This window comes from Sceloporus undulatus, chromosome 5 (genome assembly GCF_019175285.1).
Source record: "Sceloporus undulatus isolate JIND9_A2432 ecotype Alabama chromosome 5, SceUnd_v1.1, whole genome shotgun sequence".
NCBI classification, from domain to species: domain Eukaryota; kingdom Metazoa; phylum Chordata; class Lepidosauria; order Squamata; family Phrynosomatidae; genus Sceloporus; species Sceloporus undulatus.
In genome coordinates, this window is record NC_056526.1 from 14,562,825 (window position 1) to 14,581,087 (window position 18,263).

Genomic DNA, 18,263 nt, shown 5'->3' on the forward strand with positions numbered 1-18,263 from the left:
CACTTATACTCAAAACAGCAAGCCACATGGTTTGATGCTATATGTGAACTGAACCATTACTAGAGTGAAAGAAGTCAATCTTTCAATTCCTTTGTATGCCTGGAGTCACAAGAAGTTACTATTGGCTCTAGAACTGCAGACTGAATAAGCAGTTAGTTTGTAGAATATGACAAGAGACCAAATCTTTCAATCACTCTCAGTAATTTATAGACTCTTCAATGGGGAACTACGATGTGCCTCTGAAAAGTTATTAGGTTTTTCAATTTACAAGATCAGTAATGAAAGACATGTATTTTTGTGTTGGTAGCCATATACCGATCTTGCTCAGGTATGGAATAGTATCTAATTAATTCACATTCCCAGTTCATATGGAACATGTACAGTATGTCACACTAAAGCCTGGTTGGCACATTTTCTTATTAAATCAAAGTATGTCCTACAAAATGCCCCAGGAACCTCTATGATGACAAAGAGACTCTGCTGCTGATGGTTCATAAGGTCCATGGCATAGAAGCAACATAAAAAAAAGTCTTACCTTCTAGGAAAAACTATGTATTAAAAGACAGAACTGAACTCTTTCAATTGAAAATAGCAGTGAAGATATAATTTAATTTCAAGATCCTAAATTTTAAAAAACAGACAGACTGGAACGTTTACAGGGTAATCATGGCAGACTGTCACTGAAACTATAGCAATGAATGGCTCAACTGACTTAAAGTATCCAAGACAGTTTCTTAAACAAACAAACAAAAAACAAAAAACAGGCAAAGCAAAAACTCAACACTATGATTAACTGAAAGATGAAGAAGAAAGCACTTAAGATATCTCATAGATATCCCATAGCAGAATCGAACCAATAGACAGGCCAAAGATTTTATCCTATGATTCCCAAATGCTCTAGGATCAAGATAGCTGAAGGCTTGATTCATTTCAAATCACACTGTAATAAAAATGTATTAAAAATACTGAACATCAGGGCACTGACTCAAGAAACAGTGCCACCTGGTGCCAACACAGTAGCACTGACTACCAGAACTTACATTTTAATTCAAGAATTTCTCATCTATAATTGTGGAGGATTTTGTTAGGACACAGGAAGCCTCCAGATACAGAATCAGCCTGCTGGTCCCTTCAGCTATGGAATTGTCCACACTGCCAGCAATGCTCTGGAGTTTCTGATGGAGTTCTTCCCACCCCTACATGGAGATGGTGAAGACTGAATCTAGGAACTTTTGCATGCCAAGTGAAGTACTCTGCCACTGAGTGAAGCTGGATCTTCACAAGGTATGGACAGCTGCAGTACTTGGGGACACAGGAAATTAGGCCTGATAGTGAGTCAGATCACTGGTCTATCTAGCCCAGTAACATCAACTCTGACTGGCATGTGGGGCTTGGCTGGGTTTCAGGCAGGATTACCTCCTAGCCCTATTTGGAGATCTAGGTATTACCTGCTGGTTTCCCATCCTAGTTTTAATGAGGTGCGATCATATTTAGCTTCTGAAATCAGACAACAATGTTTCACAGAGGTATGGTGGCATATTTCTAATTACTGTACATTAATTTTTTTTAAACCAGAGCTTGCATATGTTATTGGGGTGAACTACAACTCCTAGAATATCCTCAGCTAGAATTTTTCCATTCTAAGCTTTGATTAAAACAATTTGGACAGAGGGAGTAATGAGACAACAATACAAAACTCTGTGCAGCTGAAGTATGTGTTACAACTATTATGTAACTCCCACAATTCTGATGCAAAGCTACAAATGCTTGCTGTTTACAAGGAAAAACCAACTCTTCATCACCTTGAATTAAATATATCTAATTTAATGTTTATGCAATAGAATTATATGGACTGAGACTCAGGATCAGGCTAAGTGGCCTTGCAGCTCATAGTAATTTGCTATGACAAAGGTCTCAAAGATACAGAAACGGTGGTGGTAAAATGTCTTACTTCAAAGTGATGTCGAAAATCTATTACCTATCTCATTTTGATAAGATGACTGCCTCTAGCTTCAATGAAAGAGAACACAACAAGATCTTTAATGCATTTTCAAAAGAAAATCTGACAACACTGAAACGGGACTGGTAAAGGAACAACACTATAATCTTCTTTGCAGCCTTCCAGAAGTGTCTATCCTTCCATTAGGAGTCCATATTGACATAAGCATGTATGTGGCATCCAGAGAGGTGTTTTTCACATAAACACAACTCCTTGGTTTATAGCTAATAATGATGGACAATGACAGGCACTTCCTGTGGTGGCTGCTTGAAAGTATCCCCATGCAGTGGCTCTGCCTGCATGTGGGGCTGATCCTCTGTAGGCTCTAGCCATGCAGAGAGCACAGTGCTACCATGCACCTCCCCATTTTCATGTTTTTCCAAGCAGTTGCGGGAGTATGATACTGGTAACGTCAGGCTCACCATCAGGCTGGGGCTTCCACACATTATAGGCGTCCACCATGTGGCAAGCTGCTGCCTGTTACCAAATTTAAAAATAAGTTATTTGTGTTTTGCAACCCACATAAAGTTTAAGTATCTAGCAATCCAAAACATGCAATGCAACTCAAGTAAGGAAGCTTCATGAATTCATGAACAAAGATTTGAAAAATCCTTTAAATCATTTAGCTCAGAACCTTAAAAGCCACCAAAAGCTCTGACTTGTGAAGAGTGAATTATTTGTGGATTCAAACTTGTGATAAATATGCAAATATTTGCCTTAAATTTTTTGTTTTAAAGCACAAAATGTTCTGGCATTGACCCTCCTACACAATTTACATACCTGTTTTCACCTGCCCCCCCTTTAAATGACTGTCTGAATTGTTCAGAGAGCATTTTTGAGCTGTTTTCTATCTCCTGGGAAATTTCAGAATGGAAGTTAGTGACTCAGGAAAAATGGCAAATCCTGCAAATATGCTTTACCAATCTATATTTAATGCTGATGAAGATGATTTGCTGGAAGGCTTTTTCTTCAAGAGTTTGGAGGGCAAAAGTGGTAAACACCTGTGCTTTCAGTTCAATTAAGACTCTAAGTCTTTCTCTAGAGGTAATGTGCATTCCAAAATTATCAAGCAGTAGCACTGAAGACCTTTCCAGAGTTAAACAATTAAATACAGTGGGCCCTTAGTTTCCACTGGGGCTTGGTTCCAGGACTCCCTGTGGATACCAAAATCCATGGATGTTCAAGTCCCATTAAATACAGTGGCATAGTAAAATGATGTCCCTTATATAAAATGGCAAAATCAAGCTTTGCTTTTTGGAAGTTATTATTTTAAAAATATTTTCAAGCAGTTGATGCTTGAATCCAAGGATAAAAAGTCTATGGATACTGTAAAATGATGACAAAATTTCACCTTTTCCAACCTATGAAATATGAAACCAGATAGCTAAAGAAAATGAGAACAGTATGGGCTCAATCCATTTGTTAACTGCCCTTGATTTATAGAAGCAATGAAATGTACTAATTAAGTAAGTTACACTAAGTTCCCATTGGTTCAATGGATTTACTCTTGTTGGAACTAACAACTGGATTTGGGCCTATTTAGACCTATATAAGTGTTTTTTATGTTTTTCATTGCAACTTGAAGAACCTTTTTACTAGAGAGTTTAACTTTTATTTTGGTCAATTGAATGGTACAAGTTTGGCTGTAACTTGTAGATGGGATCTTTAGCATCTCAGTGAAGTTTCCTCCATCTTAATAATACTGCACACTATTGCTGTTGTTTTAATTTGTGTGAATTATTCACTATGGAAAGCAAGGAAAAACATGCTAACCTAAAAGTTAACAAAGCACATGTTTGAGCAAAGTTGTAATGGCAGCGAGATCATTTCATCACAAAATTATTATGCAAAGGAGACATCCATTTGCTAAGTACTGTGGACATTTTTTGCCCATGATGGAAAGATTACCAAGTCTTGTCCCAAGAGTGTGTCTTTTATATTTAACAGCTTGCTTAGTGTAGAAAAATCTGGCAGATCTAGGTTCTCTCATCACAGCTGCAATGACAGAAGTTACATCTGCCTAGTTCTCTGTGTCATGCATCAATTACCAGGACAAGGAAAACTTCTCCAGGGACAGACATCAGTGACCTTACATGCTGCTCAAAGCTGGAGTGAAGAGATTCACTTAGGAGCTGGAGAGCTCTTCAGTGAAAAAAAAATGCCATTACTAAAAAGGGGTAAAAATTAACATCATGACAGCATTTTATTTCACATAGAGTAAAATCTGTTGACATTGCTACAGTGTTCAGGATAAATTATACTAATGGATTTCTAACATACATGTTGATGTTATATTTCCATTCAGCACATTTCCCCTCTGCACATTTTAATCATGACTTGAGACTGACTTTGTTTGCTGTGACTTTCTGAACACGCTGCCCTTAGGAGCTATAACCCCAGATCAATATTGTGATCCTTTTTAACTCCCAAGGGCAAAAAAGCAACTGTCCAGGGACCTACAATTAGTAAATTCATTCCTAAAATGAGAAGCTGCCAGAAATGACAAGGTAACACTGCTGGCATGCTTTTGCAATACACTCATAATGAAGACGTTCCTTTAAAGAAAAAAGAAAGAAAGAAAGAAAGAGAAAAAGCGGATTGCATAAATCCATGCTAAAACATATTGTTGGAAGCTTGTTGGCGTTTTTATGAATTTACTAGATTAACCTGCGAAAAACAACCATTTCCCACATATTGTGAAACAGATAAAAACTTATTGAAAGGGGTACACTGAATATTCAATGACAAGTACGTTCAGCAAAGCCATGCTAGCAATACTGCAACATTTTATCAAGCACAGATGACTTGTGGTTTTCCAAAACAAATAGGAGGAACACTAATGTTATGGGTAAATTGGAGGGGACAACCAAAAACTGTCACTTGAGGAAAAATTTTGCAATGATAAAAAGCAATTTCATTCACTATCCAAGACCTTACTTGATGGTACAGTTGTGGTCTAAGCGCCGAGTTCTCAATCATAGTGTGAACCATGATGATTAAAGGTTCATTCTCTTTCATCTATTTCAAATCAGGAGGAGCATACAGCAAACATCAGTTTACAGCACGGCTAGATTTGAAAGACGACACTGTAAATATAGCCTCTACTTTAACTGTTTTTTGTTAGTGTAGCAGTTAATACTTCCTCTCATGGTTAGAAACTCAACATTTGAAAAAGGATGATAAGGCCAAACTTGGAAATCGATGCCTTTAAACCAAAATGGCCTACAACCCACAGTAGGTTTAGAGCAATTCATATCACTAAACATTTTAGAAATGGTAGTTAGAATTATTAAAACATCACTAGGAAATTGATAAAATGCACAAAGTGCTAGCTTCATTAAATTATTCCCACCAACCAAATAAACATATACAATGTAAAAAAACAAAACAAAAACAAAATTGTCTTGAGGTAGCTACTGGGTAAAACCAGTTGTTTTTGGAGCCAATCCGATGAGAAATAAGAACAAACAGCAGTCTATCAATGTGCTGGACAGATGGTTGAATTTTGTACAATTTTTTTCTCAATATGAAACCATTTTTCCTCTGAAAACTTGTGGCCTGTTACAGACTGCCAAAATAAAGCTGCTTCGGGTCTCTTTGGAGGTATGCTGTTTAAATGATGCATGGGTCCTAAGAGTCCGGAGGTCACGCCAAAGCCACACTCCATTCCTAAGCACTGGAGTGCAGCTTTGGTGCAGCTTCCGGATTCTTAGGATGCATGCATCATTTAAACAGCATACCTCCAAAGAGACCTGAAGCAGCTTTATTTTGGCAGTCTGTAACAGGCCTGTGTTGGGTCAGGCTAGAGCAGTGATTCCCAAACTCTGGCCTTCTAGGTTTTTGGACTTCAGCTCCCAGAATCCCAGACCATTGGCCAAGATGACTGAGGCTTTTGGGTGCTAAAGTCCAAAATACCCAGAAGACCCGAGTTTGAGAATCACTGGATTAGAGCTATGGGGTAGCATGCAAGAAATATGAATACTGCATAACTAGAGTACAGTATTAGCACAGACTCGAATGCAACAGAAATCCAACAAAACTGTTTCTATCAGCAGAAATTACAGCAGCTATTTCCTTTCCTCACTGCAGCTCCCCATGTCCCCTGAAAAACTGCTCCAATGAACTTGGCAACCCCATGAAGACAGGTTTTGGACAGTGCTGAGGGCTGCAAGGGGGAAAGGAAGTAAGTTCTACTGCACTGATATTGTAATGCGAGCCCAATGTTGGATTTAATTCCAAGAATTGTGCTTATTACATATTTTCAGTGTGACCTGGCATGGATCTATGCTTGTATAGTTCATGAATGCTCATCTGTTAATAGTTTTCTGAAATATTTTATGACTTGCAACATAACACTGTAATGCAAGAAAACAGCATAACATTAAATTTGCTGAGAATATACAGCTACTATATGCACTTGGCTCCAAAATCCATCTTTTTGCATATCTCTCACAACTAATTTTCACAATTGCATTATAATTATTTGTATCAATTGCTTCTAAAGACTATGTTTAGAATGGCTATCTGCTGATAAAAAGAAGCCAAGGACAGATCTGAGAAGCAACTACCGAAGTTCATTGCTGAAAACCTCCCATTCGCTTAAATAGGGTTTGTAAACTCCATTAAAATGAAAGGCACACATATGTGTGGCCCTTTAAGATAGGCTTATGGATGTAGAGCTTTCCAGATGCTGTTGGACTGCAACTCCTATGATCTCTGATCACTGAATTTGTTGGTTATATCTGATGGGAGTTTTACACCATCATTTGAAGGGCCACTTTTTTCCTTACTCCTTCTTTAAGGCTTCAGAGCAAAAGGAAGGGTCTATATACATTTAAATCATTTCAGTGAAATTTCACTAATTTACATTCAGTCAGGTACTGTCGACTGTGAACAGCTTTTGCAAGTTGCTCTTCCCACAACCCACTAACGTACCAATTTATGTAGCAAGAGGCTAATCCTAGCTTTTTATAGAAGCCTCATCACGAAATATTATAAAAACAAAATAAACTTTCAGATGGAATATGACGGGGACAAAACTGTGGGAACAGGAATTACCCTGCAGGTTCACATTTTGCCATGGATTCATTTACAGCCATGCTGTCATAGCCTAGTGGACCTGTAGCTCTTGCCAGGACGCACATGTGTAGCCCATTTTTTCCTTGTATTCACTAATCATGAATGGAGAATTATCTAATTGCTAGTTCACTAATTATGAATTGGAGGAATTTCTTCTACATGAGAGGTCTGACAGAAATGACTGGCTACTATTTCAAAATCATGTTAAGCATCTTGCAGGCAGCAGCACAGTGTAAATATAAATTCCTGAATAACAAAGGTTGTCCCACAAAATTTATCTAGCGTCAATTATAATCCGCATGCTTTTCAGAAATAAATGATATACAGTACATTCAGTCAAGTGCCTGACATTTTATCCATACAGTAGATTTCCAAAATTATTATTAGTAGAAGTGGGGAAAGATTAGTTTTAGAAAAACCTTTAATCATTTACATCAGTTACAGCTACTCTACTATACACAACAGGAAAATTAAGATTCTAGCTGTCAAACAGAAACAGAAACAACAATAACTATACTATTATTTGAAAGACAGGCTTTTTCTGTTTCTACAATTTATTAGTTTCAATAGGGATTCTGTGAGATAATTTTGGGGATAGTGAAACAATGTGGCACAGAGGCATGTGTGAAGATAAATGCATCACTGCAATAAACTTTGCAGGGAGCAGGAAGCCTTTAAAACAGCCCCGTTATGTTCTGTATTTCCATGCATAAGCAGGGTGCCTGTTTAACTTTATGAACTACTGTAAAAATGTCTGTATACCAAGATTAACATTTTCTTCTTGTGGCTATAAGTAGCAACAACAGAATAAGAGATCTTTCTCAGGATTATACTGAGTTGGTCTTACAATTAATCCTAGGCCCCCCCCCCCCCCCCCCAAAAAAAAACATTACAAAAATAATCCAGTTTGAGACCACTTTAACTCTCCTGGCTCAATGCTAGGGAATTCTGGGAATTCTGTGTAGTTATGCGAGACATTTAGCCTTCTCTGTCAGAGAGCTCTAGTGCCACAACAAACTACAGTTCCCAGAATTCCCTAGCATTGAGCCAAGGCAGTTAAAGCAGTGTCAAAATGGATTATTTCTGCAGTGTATTTTGGCCCATAATTATAATTTACTCATGGATACTTTTCATTTGCTTACAATTACCTGGCACCCAAAAAGGTAGAAGCTGTAGTATCAGATTTAAACATTTAGTCTACCCAAAGATTAACATGAATCCGGCCTCATAAACTATTATACAACAAATATAATAATCTAACTGATTCAGATCAAACTCTGAGCATGAAAACTAAAACTTTAAAAGTTTGGGTAATACATAGAATAAACTGGTTAAGGACACTTTCAGAGAAAAGGAGACTAAACCATGGCTTATCATTATATGTGACTATTGTAACCCGTGGTTAAAATAATCCAGGGCATTTGTGAACTTCATTTCACAATATGCGTTTATGTTCACAGACCATTCCCAATGTCTTATAGAGTCCCACATTCCCTATTTCAAAACATGTGCTTCACATAGTGACTCACACAATGCTCAACTATCTTTAGGACAATATTAAATTAAAATGTAAAAGATCTGGTGTTTGCAGCAATTAAAAAGCATGAGCTTTCTCATAAGGCAGCAAAAACAAGCAATAAACACAACTTTGTGCTACTGTTTGATGCACAAATATCCCATCCTCTGCACATTTGCCATGGATGGCATGTAACATTATGAATATTACATAAAGTAAAATTATGTATTCTTAACTTCAGGATGCAGATAATGGAAAAAGGCAAGTGTAGAAAGCACTCTCAACCCATCTGTTAAGAAATGGGTAGGTATACAAGATAGTAGCCAGATACTGCATTTTTAAGGCTTAATTTTCTGCAGTTTTTTCTGTGATGGAAACAAGTATTTTCTGAAAAAGATTACTATGATAAGAAGTATATTGTTAGTATTTTATTTAGAATGTGGTGACAAGGTGAGCAAAATCTAGACGTTAACTATTGTGATGGAACTGATCTTTTTCTAAAACTCGTGTTTTAAAATCCAGTTTGTATTTCAAATTAAAAGCACCATGTATTGTAAATGACTGAACCTATTCAAATATGGGATCTCAAATAGCACATTATTTTTATCAGACTGCCTATAGTAGTAGTAGGACAAGATCAGTAAGAAATATCAGTTCTCTTAGTAACTAAAACCATACAATTAAAAATTGTAAAAAAAACCTCACACTCTTATTAACTCATAATATTTTAGTCAGAGAATTAAAATATAAAAGATTAATGATGAAAATCAGAATCAACTTGTAATTAGACATACATCATACAAGAATAAGCTATGAATCCCACCTGATGATCCAAATATATGGCATTTCTTTGAAGGTGATGAGAAAGAATCTCATTCTACGAATCAGCATTCAAAGAGAAAGGAGGGAAGAAAAAGATAGATACAAAGATGTGGAAAAGTCAGTCAGAAAAGAGAAAGAACTAAATATTTTAAATTCAATCAATTTTAGATTATACTTGCACATATTTTCACACGCACACACACAAGCAGTTGTGAAAATGATCGGAATTCAAGAAAGGATTAAATCACATTTTGCATCTTCCTTGAATTTAAATTAACAGTTTGAAGAGCTAATTACTACTTCAGTACTACAAGCAAAAATGCAACCAAAGATCCATTTGGTTTAATAAAGCATTAGTTTGTAGTTGCAGATTTAGAAATTTTAGGAACAAAGGCTATTTCTTAAAATTCCAAAAATGAACAAAAACCATAATGGTCATACTGAATTTACACAGACAACTATAAACCCTTTGATACACCTGTGCACATCTCCTGCTTTTCAATACTGATTGAAAGTTACTTCAAAAATGAGAAAATGAAATTTTTATGGTTGATCACAATTATTACTGCTCTTACCTACTCTGTATTTCTTTGTAATCTGTGCAATTCACAAAATTTAGACTCAGCTAAAGTGAACTGTATTTGAATGCATTCCTGTCTGAGTCACTGACTGTAATGCATTCTCATTGCCACATCAGAACTCAAAGGGTTAATAGTAGACCACCACAAATGCCAGGAAAGAATGATACTCTAAAACGCTACATTAGAGGAAGTCAGCACCACTGATACAATGCAAGCTTAGATTAATGAATGGCTAAAAATTAGTGAAGATGGCATATGACAAACATTACTTCATAGCTGACCTTTGGGCTGCTGGCCTCAAGTTTTAGTTGCATGAGTTGTGCTAAAGTGTGTTCCCGGATACTACTCAGTTCGGCTTGCTGCCTTCTCAGCTTTATAAGCAGCAGCGTGAGCTCCTCTGGCTGAAGGATTATCGTGTGAGAAGCCAAAGAGTGGAAAATAGGTTAATCCTTGTCCTTAACAAGACTTCATATTTATACTCGCATTTGTTAAGGCTGCTGATATGGTTAATCCTTGTTCTGATCAAGACTTCATATCTACACTCGCATTTGTTAATGCTGCCTATGCTACATCCAAATTGCATTCAATGCTTTGAAGAAAGGGATCCCACAACACTTCTGTTTAGAATTTGACTAAATTAAGATGGGAGCAATAAGAATCTTAAAAATTACAAAGTTTTTGATGCTCAGATGGCATGGTAAGAACTTTATGTGTATATCATGGTAAGCCAATGCTTACTTAGTGTGATACACATGAGCAGGATAAAATTACTGAAAGCCTTGGTCTCATGTGTCCATCCCTTCCTTCTGTACATAGATGGAAGAAATAGTTTATAAGTTTTTGCTTTTGCCTAGCTGTGATTTGTCTTGCGGTCCTGAATGAAAAACTATGGTTAACATGAACTCTGGCTATTTTCAAAGCAGGTCAACTTCCATCCATGATTTTTGATGGAAAATTGTTTGAAATTGATCATATTAGTTCTTGGCCTATGAGTGAGTAAAAGTAAAAGCTGCGAAATTCCTAACCTCAATCATGGGGGTGGGCTCCAGTAACAGCTACAGGGTTATTAAATGTTACAACTGTGTGGCTGTAAAAGCCAAGGCTTGCTACTTATTACTGCTCCTGCATAGCATATTAACCCATAGATTAGCATGATGCATGTGTGGAAGGAGGATTCAGTACACTCATCTCTCAAGTTTCACAGAGGTTGGGGTGCAGGGCGCCCTTGCAAGTAGAAAAATGAATAATAAGTTGAAGCTCCCTCAACTCTAACACACAAAAAAGTACCTTATTGACTGGGTGGCTGGGCCTGGCTTTGCACACATTCTCTTGGTTGTTCACTCACTTGCTTGAGTGACAGGGGAGAGGAGATGGGACGGGGGCAGGAGGAGGGAGAAAGGGGGCACTTTTGTTCATTTGCTTCCATGAGCAAAGGAACACGTGCACCCTCCCTCTTTGCATCCCATGTCAATGCAAACAAGAGAATGTGCAACCATGCACAGCCTTTCTCCTCATGCTCTCCCATCCCATCCCCTTGCTTGCATGGGTGAGGAAGGGAACATGTGCTCCCTCCTTCCTCACACTACTCCTGTCCCATCCACCCTTCCCGCTTCATGTGAAAAAAACACACAAGTGGCTGGGCCCAGCCACCCCAACAGTTTGATTTCCTCTCAGAAACATTGGTGTTACCCAAATCCCTGATAAAAGGACAGCAACAGAGGTGGCTGCAAATACAGTAATCTGTGAATAATTAAATCTGTGAATGGTTAATTTACAAATGTGGAGGGATGGCTGTATAATCTAAAGACAGGAATACTGAAAGCTGAGAAGTACATCCCCAAATTTGACTGACATGTTGTAAGAGAACTAGAAACTATATAAATTAATTATGATATCTGGGAAATCTAATCAAACTCAAGATTTTTTTTTGGTAAAAACAATAAAATGTCAGCACTGCAGAAATACATTATTAAAGCTGGTAAATACAAAACTCAACCCACTTTTTATTTTCTCTGTAATAAAACAAGTACAGTAGCTATTTCTAAAGGATTATTTCAAAGATAAATCTCAATTTATTTTTCTAGACTAATTAATTAGTTGTCCTAATAAACTTATAGCTATCTTATAGGTACAAAAAGCAAAAGCTACAGTATTGATACTTGAAAACCAAACATGAATTAAATTAAATGAATAGCTCAAGCTGCTTAAGAACCAAGTTATGGCCCAGGGCATGTCCTATCATGAGCCTACACACAAAGATAGGAAATTGGGTCCCTTCTACTCTTGAACTAAATGAACTACATATTTTAAAAACAGGAAAACAGTAAGTGTTCCACAATAAGATGGTCATGTAACTATTTATCAAGAAATCTAAGTAGGACATAAATAACCAACTAGAAATTTCTCATCAGCATCCATTAGAGGGACCCATCCTAGCTTCTTGAAAGTTTCAAGAATCACTCTCTTACTTTAACATTCTTTACTTGGCTTTATGCTCAATTTAGACATGCTCTGGCTTGCAAGTGTTCTCTCTGTTTACAGACACATACACACATCTTTCCCAGTCCACAGGCAAGCCCCTTCCACTCTAAACTTACATTTTTATCTTTGCAATAAACTCTCAATTTCTACTGCTTCGTTTATGTTCCCACAGATGACTCACTGTAATCACACTTCTTTTCTTAATCCTCATGATCTTCTGAAACTTGATCTTAAACTAAATAGCTTGCAAATCAGATAGAACACACAGTGGGCCCTTGCTATCAGCTAGGGTTTGGTTCCAGGACCCCTTATGCATACCAAAATCCGCAGATGCTCAAGCACCATTAAATACAATGGCATAGTAAAATGGCATTCTTTAAATAAAATGGCAAAAGCAAGCCTTGTTTTTTGGAATTTGTATTTTTTGGGGAACATTTTCACGCTGTGGATGTTGAATCCATGGATAAAAAATTTGTGGATATGGAAGGATGACTGTATATCAGAATGTTCCAAATGAATTTGATCATCAAAACAGTTAAAGTTTGCTGTGGTACAGATAAGAGGTATCTGCACTGCACATGTAATTCTAAGCATCCTTTTTAACTGTTATTTTAAAAAAGTTTTTAATTGTACTGTATTTTTAGACTGTAAGCCACTTTGAATCCCAATTTTTTGGGGAAAGTGAGGTACAAACAAATATAACAACAACAAGAGCAAATAGACTGATCCATGTGCATAAATGCCATATTGTTCACATGATGCATTCTGTAGCATCCAAAAAATGATGTTCATGATCCACCAAATCTACTGGAACCCAGGGAGGTTTAAAATAGACCTCCAAGTGTGATATTTATAGCTGAGCTACATGAGTTCCTGAATAACGTAGTACAAACAATGAGTGGAATGCATTCTTGAGCCAAAAACAGACAATTTTAGTGACTGTGACTGTGTTTGATAAAATCCAGCAGAGGGAGCAAGATGTATCTTCAAGAGTAACAGGTTTCATAATGATTAATGTATATCCCACTTAGAGATTTATCCACTGACATTTCACTTGGAGAAACCTTATTTATGAATAAACAGAAAAACACCGCATAGAAGAAATTAAGGTTTCACTTAACAGAAGTAGTCAGTTGCATAAAAGGCCTTTTTTTGAAAAGAATGCTAGATCTTAGATAGTAAACTGTAAAATACTTTTAATGATATGGATACAAATGTGCAATTAATAGACAGTTACTTTTCATAAGATAGCACAGTGTATAACAAACTGCCTACAGCACTAATTTTCTAACAGTAACTTCCATTTTATAACAGTGAAAAACTCTTGTGACTGGCAGTTCCCCGCCACAACTGAATTAACAACTGAATGATAGGTCAATTTGTGAAATGAGAAGTAAAATTTCAAAAGCCTCAGTGTTGTCCTAGAGGTAACTAGAATGAAGGGCTAATGTGGGTCAAATGACAACTATTACAAATAATTTTTAAACTAAAAAGCAGAAGATTACACCCTTGCAGAATTCAGAATGCAATGTTTTGAAATAAATTTGACTGTTTGGAAAGAAACCCTTTACTTATTCAAGCAAGCAAAAGAAGGTGCTGCATTTAACGCAGGCTCTACTATCAAAATAGCTGTTGTGTGCTATGTTTTATAGATTGTTCTTAAATAAAAAATGATGGGCTAAATATAAAAATGCCATTCACCGTTTTGCCTTGCAAGCTCTGGGGACTAATAGGCTGTACACTCAGACCTGCTGGCATCGACCTTCTGTCAGGCACAAAGACGTGTTGCTATGGGGAGAAAAAGGAGACCATGCACATTATAATTCAGGATGCTTGTCAAAGCCTTTTGAATCAAAGGTTAAGTGTGATATTTTAAATATGATTTCCCAAGATTTAGTGAAAGGTGTCCAAAGTGAAGGTATCAGTTAATAACCTGTCAGTACAAATATACTGAATCAACATTACTTTTATCTTGAATCTCACAAATGTCAGGAAGTCTCAGTGTCTGGAAACATAGGGCTTCTAATTAATTACAGTAAGAACAAGCCAATTAAGTTTGCTCCTTTTAACCATTGCATCTAGAAACTAAAGTGGGACAAAGTTTATGCCCACTTTATATACAGTTTTAACAGATGTTTTCTGGACCTTTCTTTGAGAGAGGTAAGCTACTCTTGATGCAGGTTTATTTTTTAAAAAAATTCAGGAACCAATCTCAGTTCTTGTGATTTCAAAACAATATGGGACATAGACTTAAGGCCTGGGGAGGCAAATGAGGTAGTTCTGAAAACCAATCCACTGCCCCTGGGACTATCATGGGGCCACAAGGACTGTCAAAAACAAATATAAACTGGAAGTAGACAGAAATGCACTGCTGGTATTAAAAAACAGGACTCTTTTTTACAGTTGAACGCTGACTGGGTTTTGGGGCGTAGGCGTTGTCATGTATTTAAATGTTCAACTGCCATTCTGGAGGCTTCCAAGAAAGGCAATTTGTTATTTCTTTCTTGGACAGAAAAAATGGGAGTGGAAAATCAGGAGGGGTCAATAACATCTTCAGGGACCAACTTTGTCCATTTCTGCCTTAAAGTGTCAAAGGGAACTGGAATATATATGTTCATAGAGGGAACATTTTAAATACAGTTTTCTCAAGCACCAGCACTTTGCTCAAACACAAAACATATGAATACTATTATACATTGGGAAGGGCAGATACATGTACTACCTGCTGTTTGTGCCATTCTTATACCCAGAAGCAGTGGCTGGGAAAAGACCAGATTCTCATTCTGACCCATTTTACCAGGTAAGCAGTTAATCTACAAACCTTTCACAAAAAGCTATATGATTTTCCCTCAGGTATCTGTGAATAATTATAAAACATACAAGGTCTTAAATACAAAACTGAAATATAAATTCAAGCTCCCACTATGCCAACAGAAACATTAAATTAAATTTTTATCATATTTTAATTGCTTCTCTCAATCTTCAAACAACTATCTATGGCCACTGGGAGAAGAATAAAGTGAAATTTGTCCAGATAAGTCTTCTTCAATCCTCACTCAAATATGCCTATCCTTGAGCCAAAATAACAACCATAATAACTGTCATCCTTTGGCCTGTGAGGGAGTGAACAGGCAGGCCCAGCTCCATCAGGGCTAGCCTTAAGAAAGAAAGCCCTCCCTCCATGATAACTGTCATCCTTCACCTGTGAGACCGTGAACAGGCAGGCCCAGCTCCAACAGGGCTAGCCTTAAGAAAGAGAGCCTTCCCACCATGATAACTGTCATCCTTCGGCCTGTGAGAGCATGAAAAGGCAGGCCCAGCTCCATCAGGGCTAGCCTTAAGAAAGAGAGCCCTCCCTCCATGATAACTGTCATCCTTCGGCCTGTGAGAGAGTGAACAGGCAGGCCCAGCTCCATCAGGGCTAGCCAGAAGAAAGAGAGCCCTCCCTCCAGTCCATCTGCCTTGGTCCAGGCCTCAGAGGAAGAGAATAACCACTGGACCTCATCCCCTTTCCCACCACCATTCCCTTCTTCTTTTGTGTCATGTCTTTTAGATTGTAAGCCTGAGGGCAGCAAACTGTCTAATTAAAAATAATAATTGGAAGCCGCTCTGACAGCCTTCAGGGCTGAAGGGCAGGGTATAAATACCATAAATAAATAAATAAATAATAAACATATGTGTGTTTTCACAACAGTGTTTTCTAATTACTTCTTCTTAAATGGTTACATTACATTTAGGCATTTCTTTTCTAAGCCATGTGGCATCAAAATGGCATGGAAACAATGGTTCCAATTACATATTGCATCTCACTGAAGCAAAACATACAGCAGTAAAAGATTTGCAGGAAAACCAATCTCTCACCTTCGTATGATGTGGCCGATGTCTGCGATCAATTGTTACATCTCCTCTTTGCACCGGTGAAGACACTTCTGACCTGTAGTTCCTCTGAGGGGAGTATCCTTGGAAACCTGCTATTGAACCATGGGAAGGTGATGTGGGAATCAAATGCATTGATTGATCAGATATATTAATCATGGTTTTGGGACTACTTAAAGTACCGTGTCTAGTAAGAGTTGATTGCTTATTGTAAAACTGTCGTTGTTGCCATTCGTAGAGTTGCCACATGGTGTCATCTCGCATAGATCTCCTTTTGTCATCAGCTGGTATTGACCCAAGGCTTTTGTCATAAATAGATGGAGTTACACTGCAGATGCTTTCTGGCCTGGATTTGGTGTTCCTTGGTAGGGTTCTATACCCTTCAGGATACCGAGGTACAACTTGGGCTCGGTGGCTTGGCATGTTTCTTGGTAATGTCTGATATGAAATTATACTGAAACAAAAAAAAAAAATAATGATTTTCAGTTATTCAAAATTTAAGTAGCCATGGAAGTAGGCAGGACAAATGTTTTCTACTTCCTTCATCAGTCTCTATGGTTAATAAGCATCTCTAGTCTATTTGGGTACATTACTCACTGTATCAAAAAATAAAATGTAGTCCTTTTTCCCAACATACAAATGTTAAGTTTTCTAACTGTTGTGGCTCTCACAATGATAAAACAATCTAGAGTAGTGATCCCAAACTGTGCCCTTTAAGGGATTTTGGACTTCAGCTCCCAGAACCCCAGAGTAATGGCCAACATGGCTGAGGTTTCTGGGAGCTGAAGTCCAAAATCTCTTAAAGCCACAGTTTGGGGGCCACTGGTCTAGAGTATAAATAAACTACATACAGTGATTCAATGAGGGATGAAACATAAACTTCTACAGAGCAAGGCTCTACCTGCAAGAAAATTGTGAAGAGTCGATAGATCTAAATTTCATTTTTAAGATGGAAATGATTGCACAGCTAGACAGTTAAAATCCTGTAACTGAAATCTAACAAAACAGTTTTTAAATGTGAATAGAGAGAATGTTTTGCTGTAGAGACTGGAAGAAGCTGAACTGGATCGCCTGTTTAACAATTTATTCCATTAAATCAGCAACAAGGCTCCCAGTGCTGCTTGTTCTGACAACAGTCCCTATTTTTCCACTGCACCATGGAGGAGGCAAGGAGAGGAATATGTGGAATTGGCCATCTAAATGTCTTAAAAGCACCAGACCATGTCTGGTCTTGGAAGATAAGCAGGGTCAGCTTTGGTTAGTACTTTGTTGGGAGACCACCAATGAATACTAGGTGCTGTAGGCTATATTTAAGAGGAAGAAACTGGCCACACCACTTCTGAGTATTCCTTGTCAAAGAAAATCCTATGAAATGCATGGGGATGCCATAAGTTGACAGGGGACTTGAAGGTACATACACGTACATCTGTAAAAAAGGAGAACAGTATTTGCACTTATCTCTGACAGCAGTAACTGTGAAACACTTGCAAACTTTGCGGCATTTATTTAAACAGCAGCGAGGATAAAATAGGAGCCCTTGGCATCCACGGTGGATCCATTCTGAACCTCTCCTCCCACAGATACCAAAATCCATGGATGCTCAAGTTCCATTGTCCCCAGTGGTGGTGCGTCCACACAGCCGACCGTCATTAGGAACAAAAGGACTTCACCTGAGGGTCACCAGCCCTGGGAGGAGGAGGACCACAGATTGTGGCCACCCACCAGGAGGGGATTCAGGGGCAGGATGGGGCGAGAGGAGGTGGAGAGCGAGGGTGCAGGGCATGCATTAAGGAGAGTGAACAGCACAGGGCGCATGGCCAGGGATCAGGGGTCTAAAGACTCCCAAAAGGGGGGAGGAGGAGGAGGAGGAGGAAGGGTCCTGGGGGAGAGGGACCAAGGAGGGAGAAAG

General features: G+C 38.0%; 1 protein-coding gene across 17 annotated transcripts in view; it reads right to left on the bottom strand.

Annotated features, from left to right (window-relative positions):
- Positions 1-18,263, bottom strand: part of PLEKHA5 (pleckstrin homology domain containing A5) — a 216,570-nt gene that overhangs the window by 24,117 nt on the left and 174,190 nt on the right. For 5 of the 17 annotated variants that reach the window (XM_042466696.1, XM_042466700.1, XM_042466695.1 and 2 more), the window contains 5 exons: positions 16,340-16,808; positions 14,180-14,266; positions 10,279-10,398; positions 9,418-9,471; positions 4,937-5,017 (listed from right to left, as the gene is read on the bottom strand). In XM_042466696.1, coding sequence (XP_042322630.1) covers positions 4,937-5,017; positions 9,418-9,471; positions 10,279-10,398; positions 14,180-14,266; positions 16,340-16,808 — 811 coding nt within the window. Of the gene's footprint in view, positions 1-2,421; positions 2,477-4,936; positions 5,067-9,417; positions 9,472-10,278; positions 10,399-14,179; positions 14,267-16,339; positions 16,809-18,263 lie in introns of those variants that run through there. The other 12 variants (XM_042466702.1, XM_042466697.1, XM_042466706.1 and 9 more) reach the window with 9 other exon arrangements.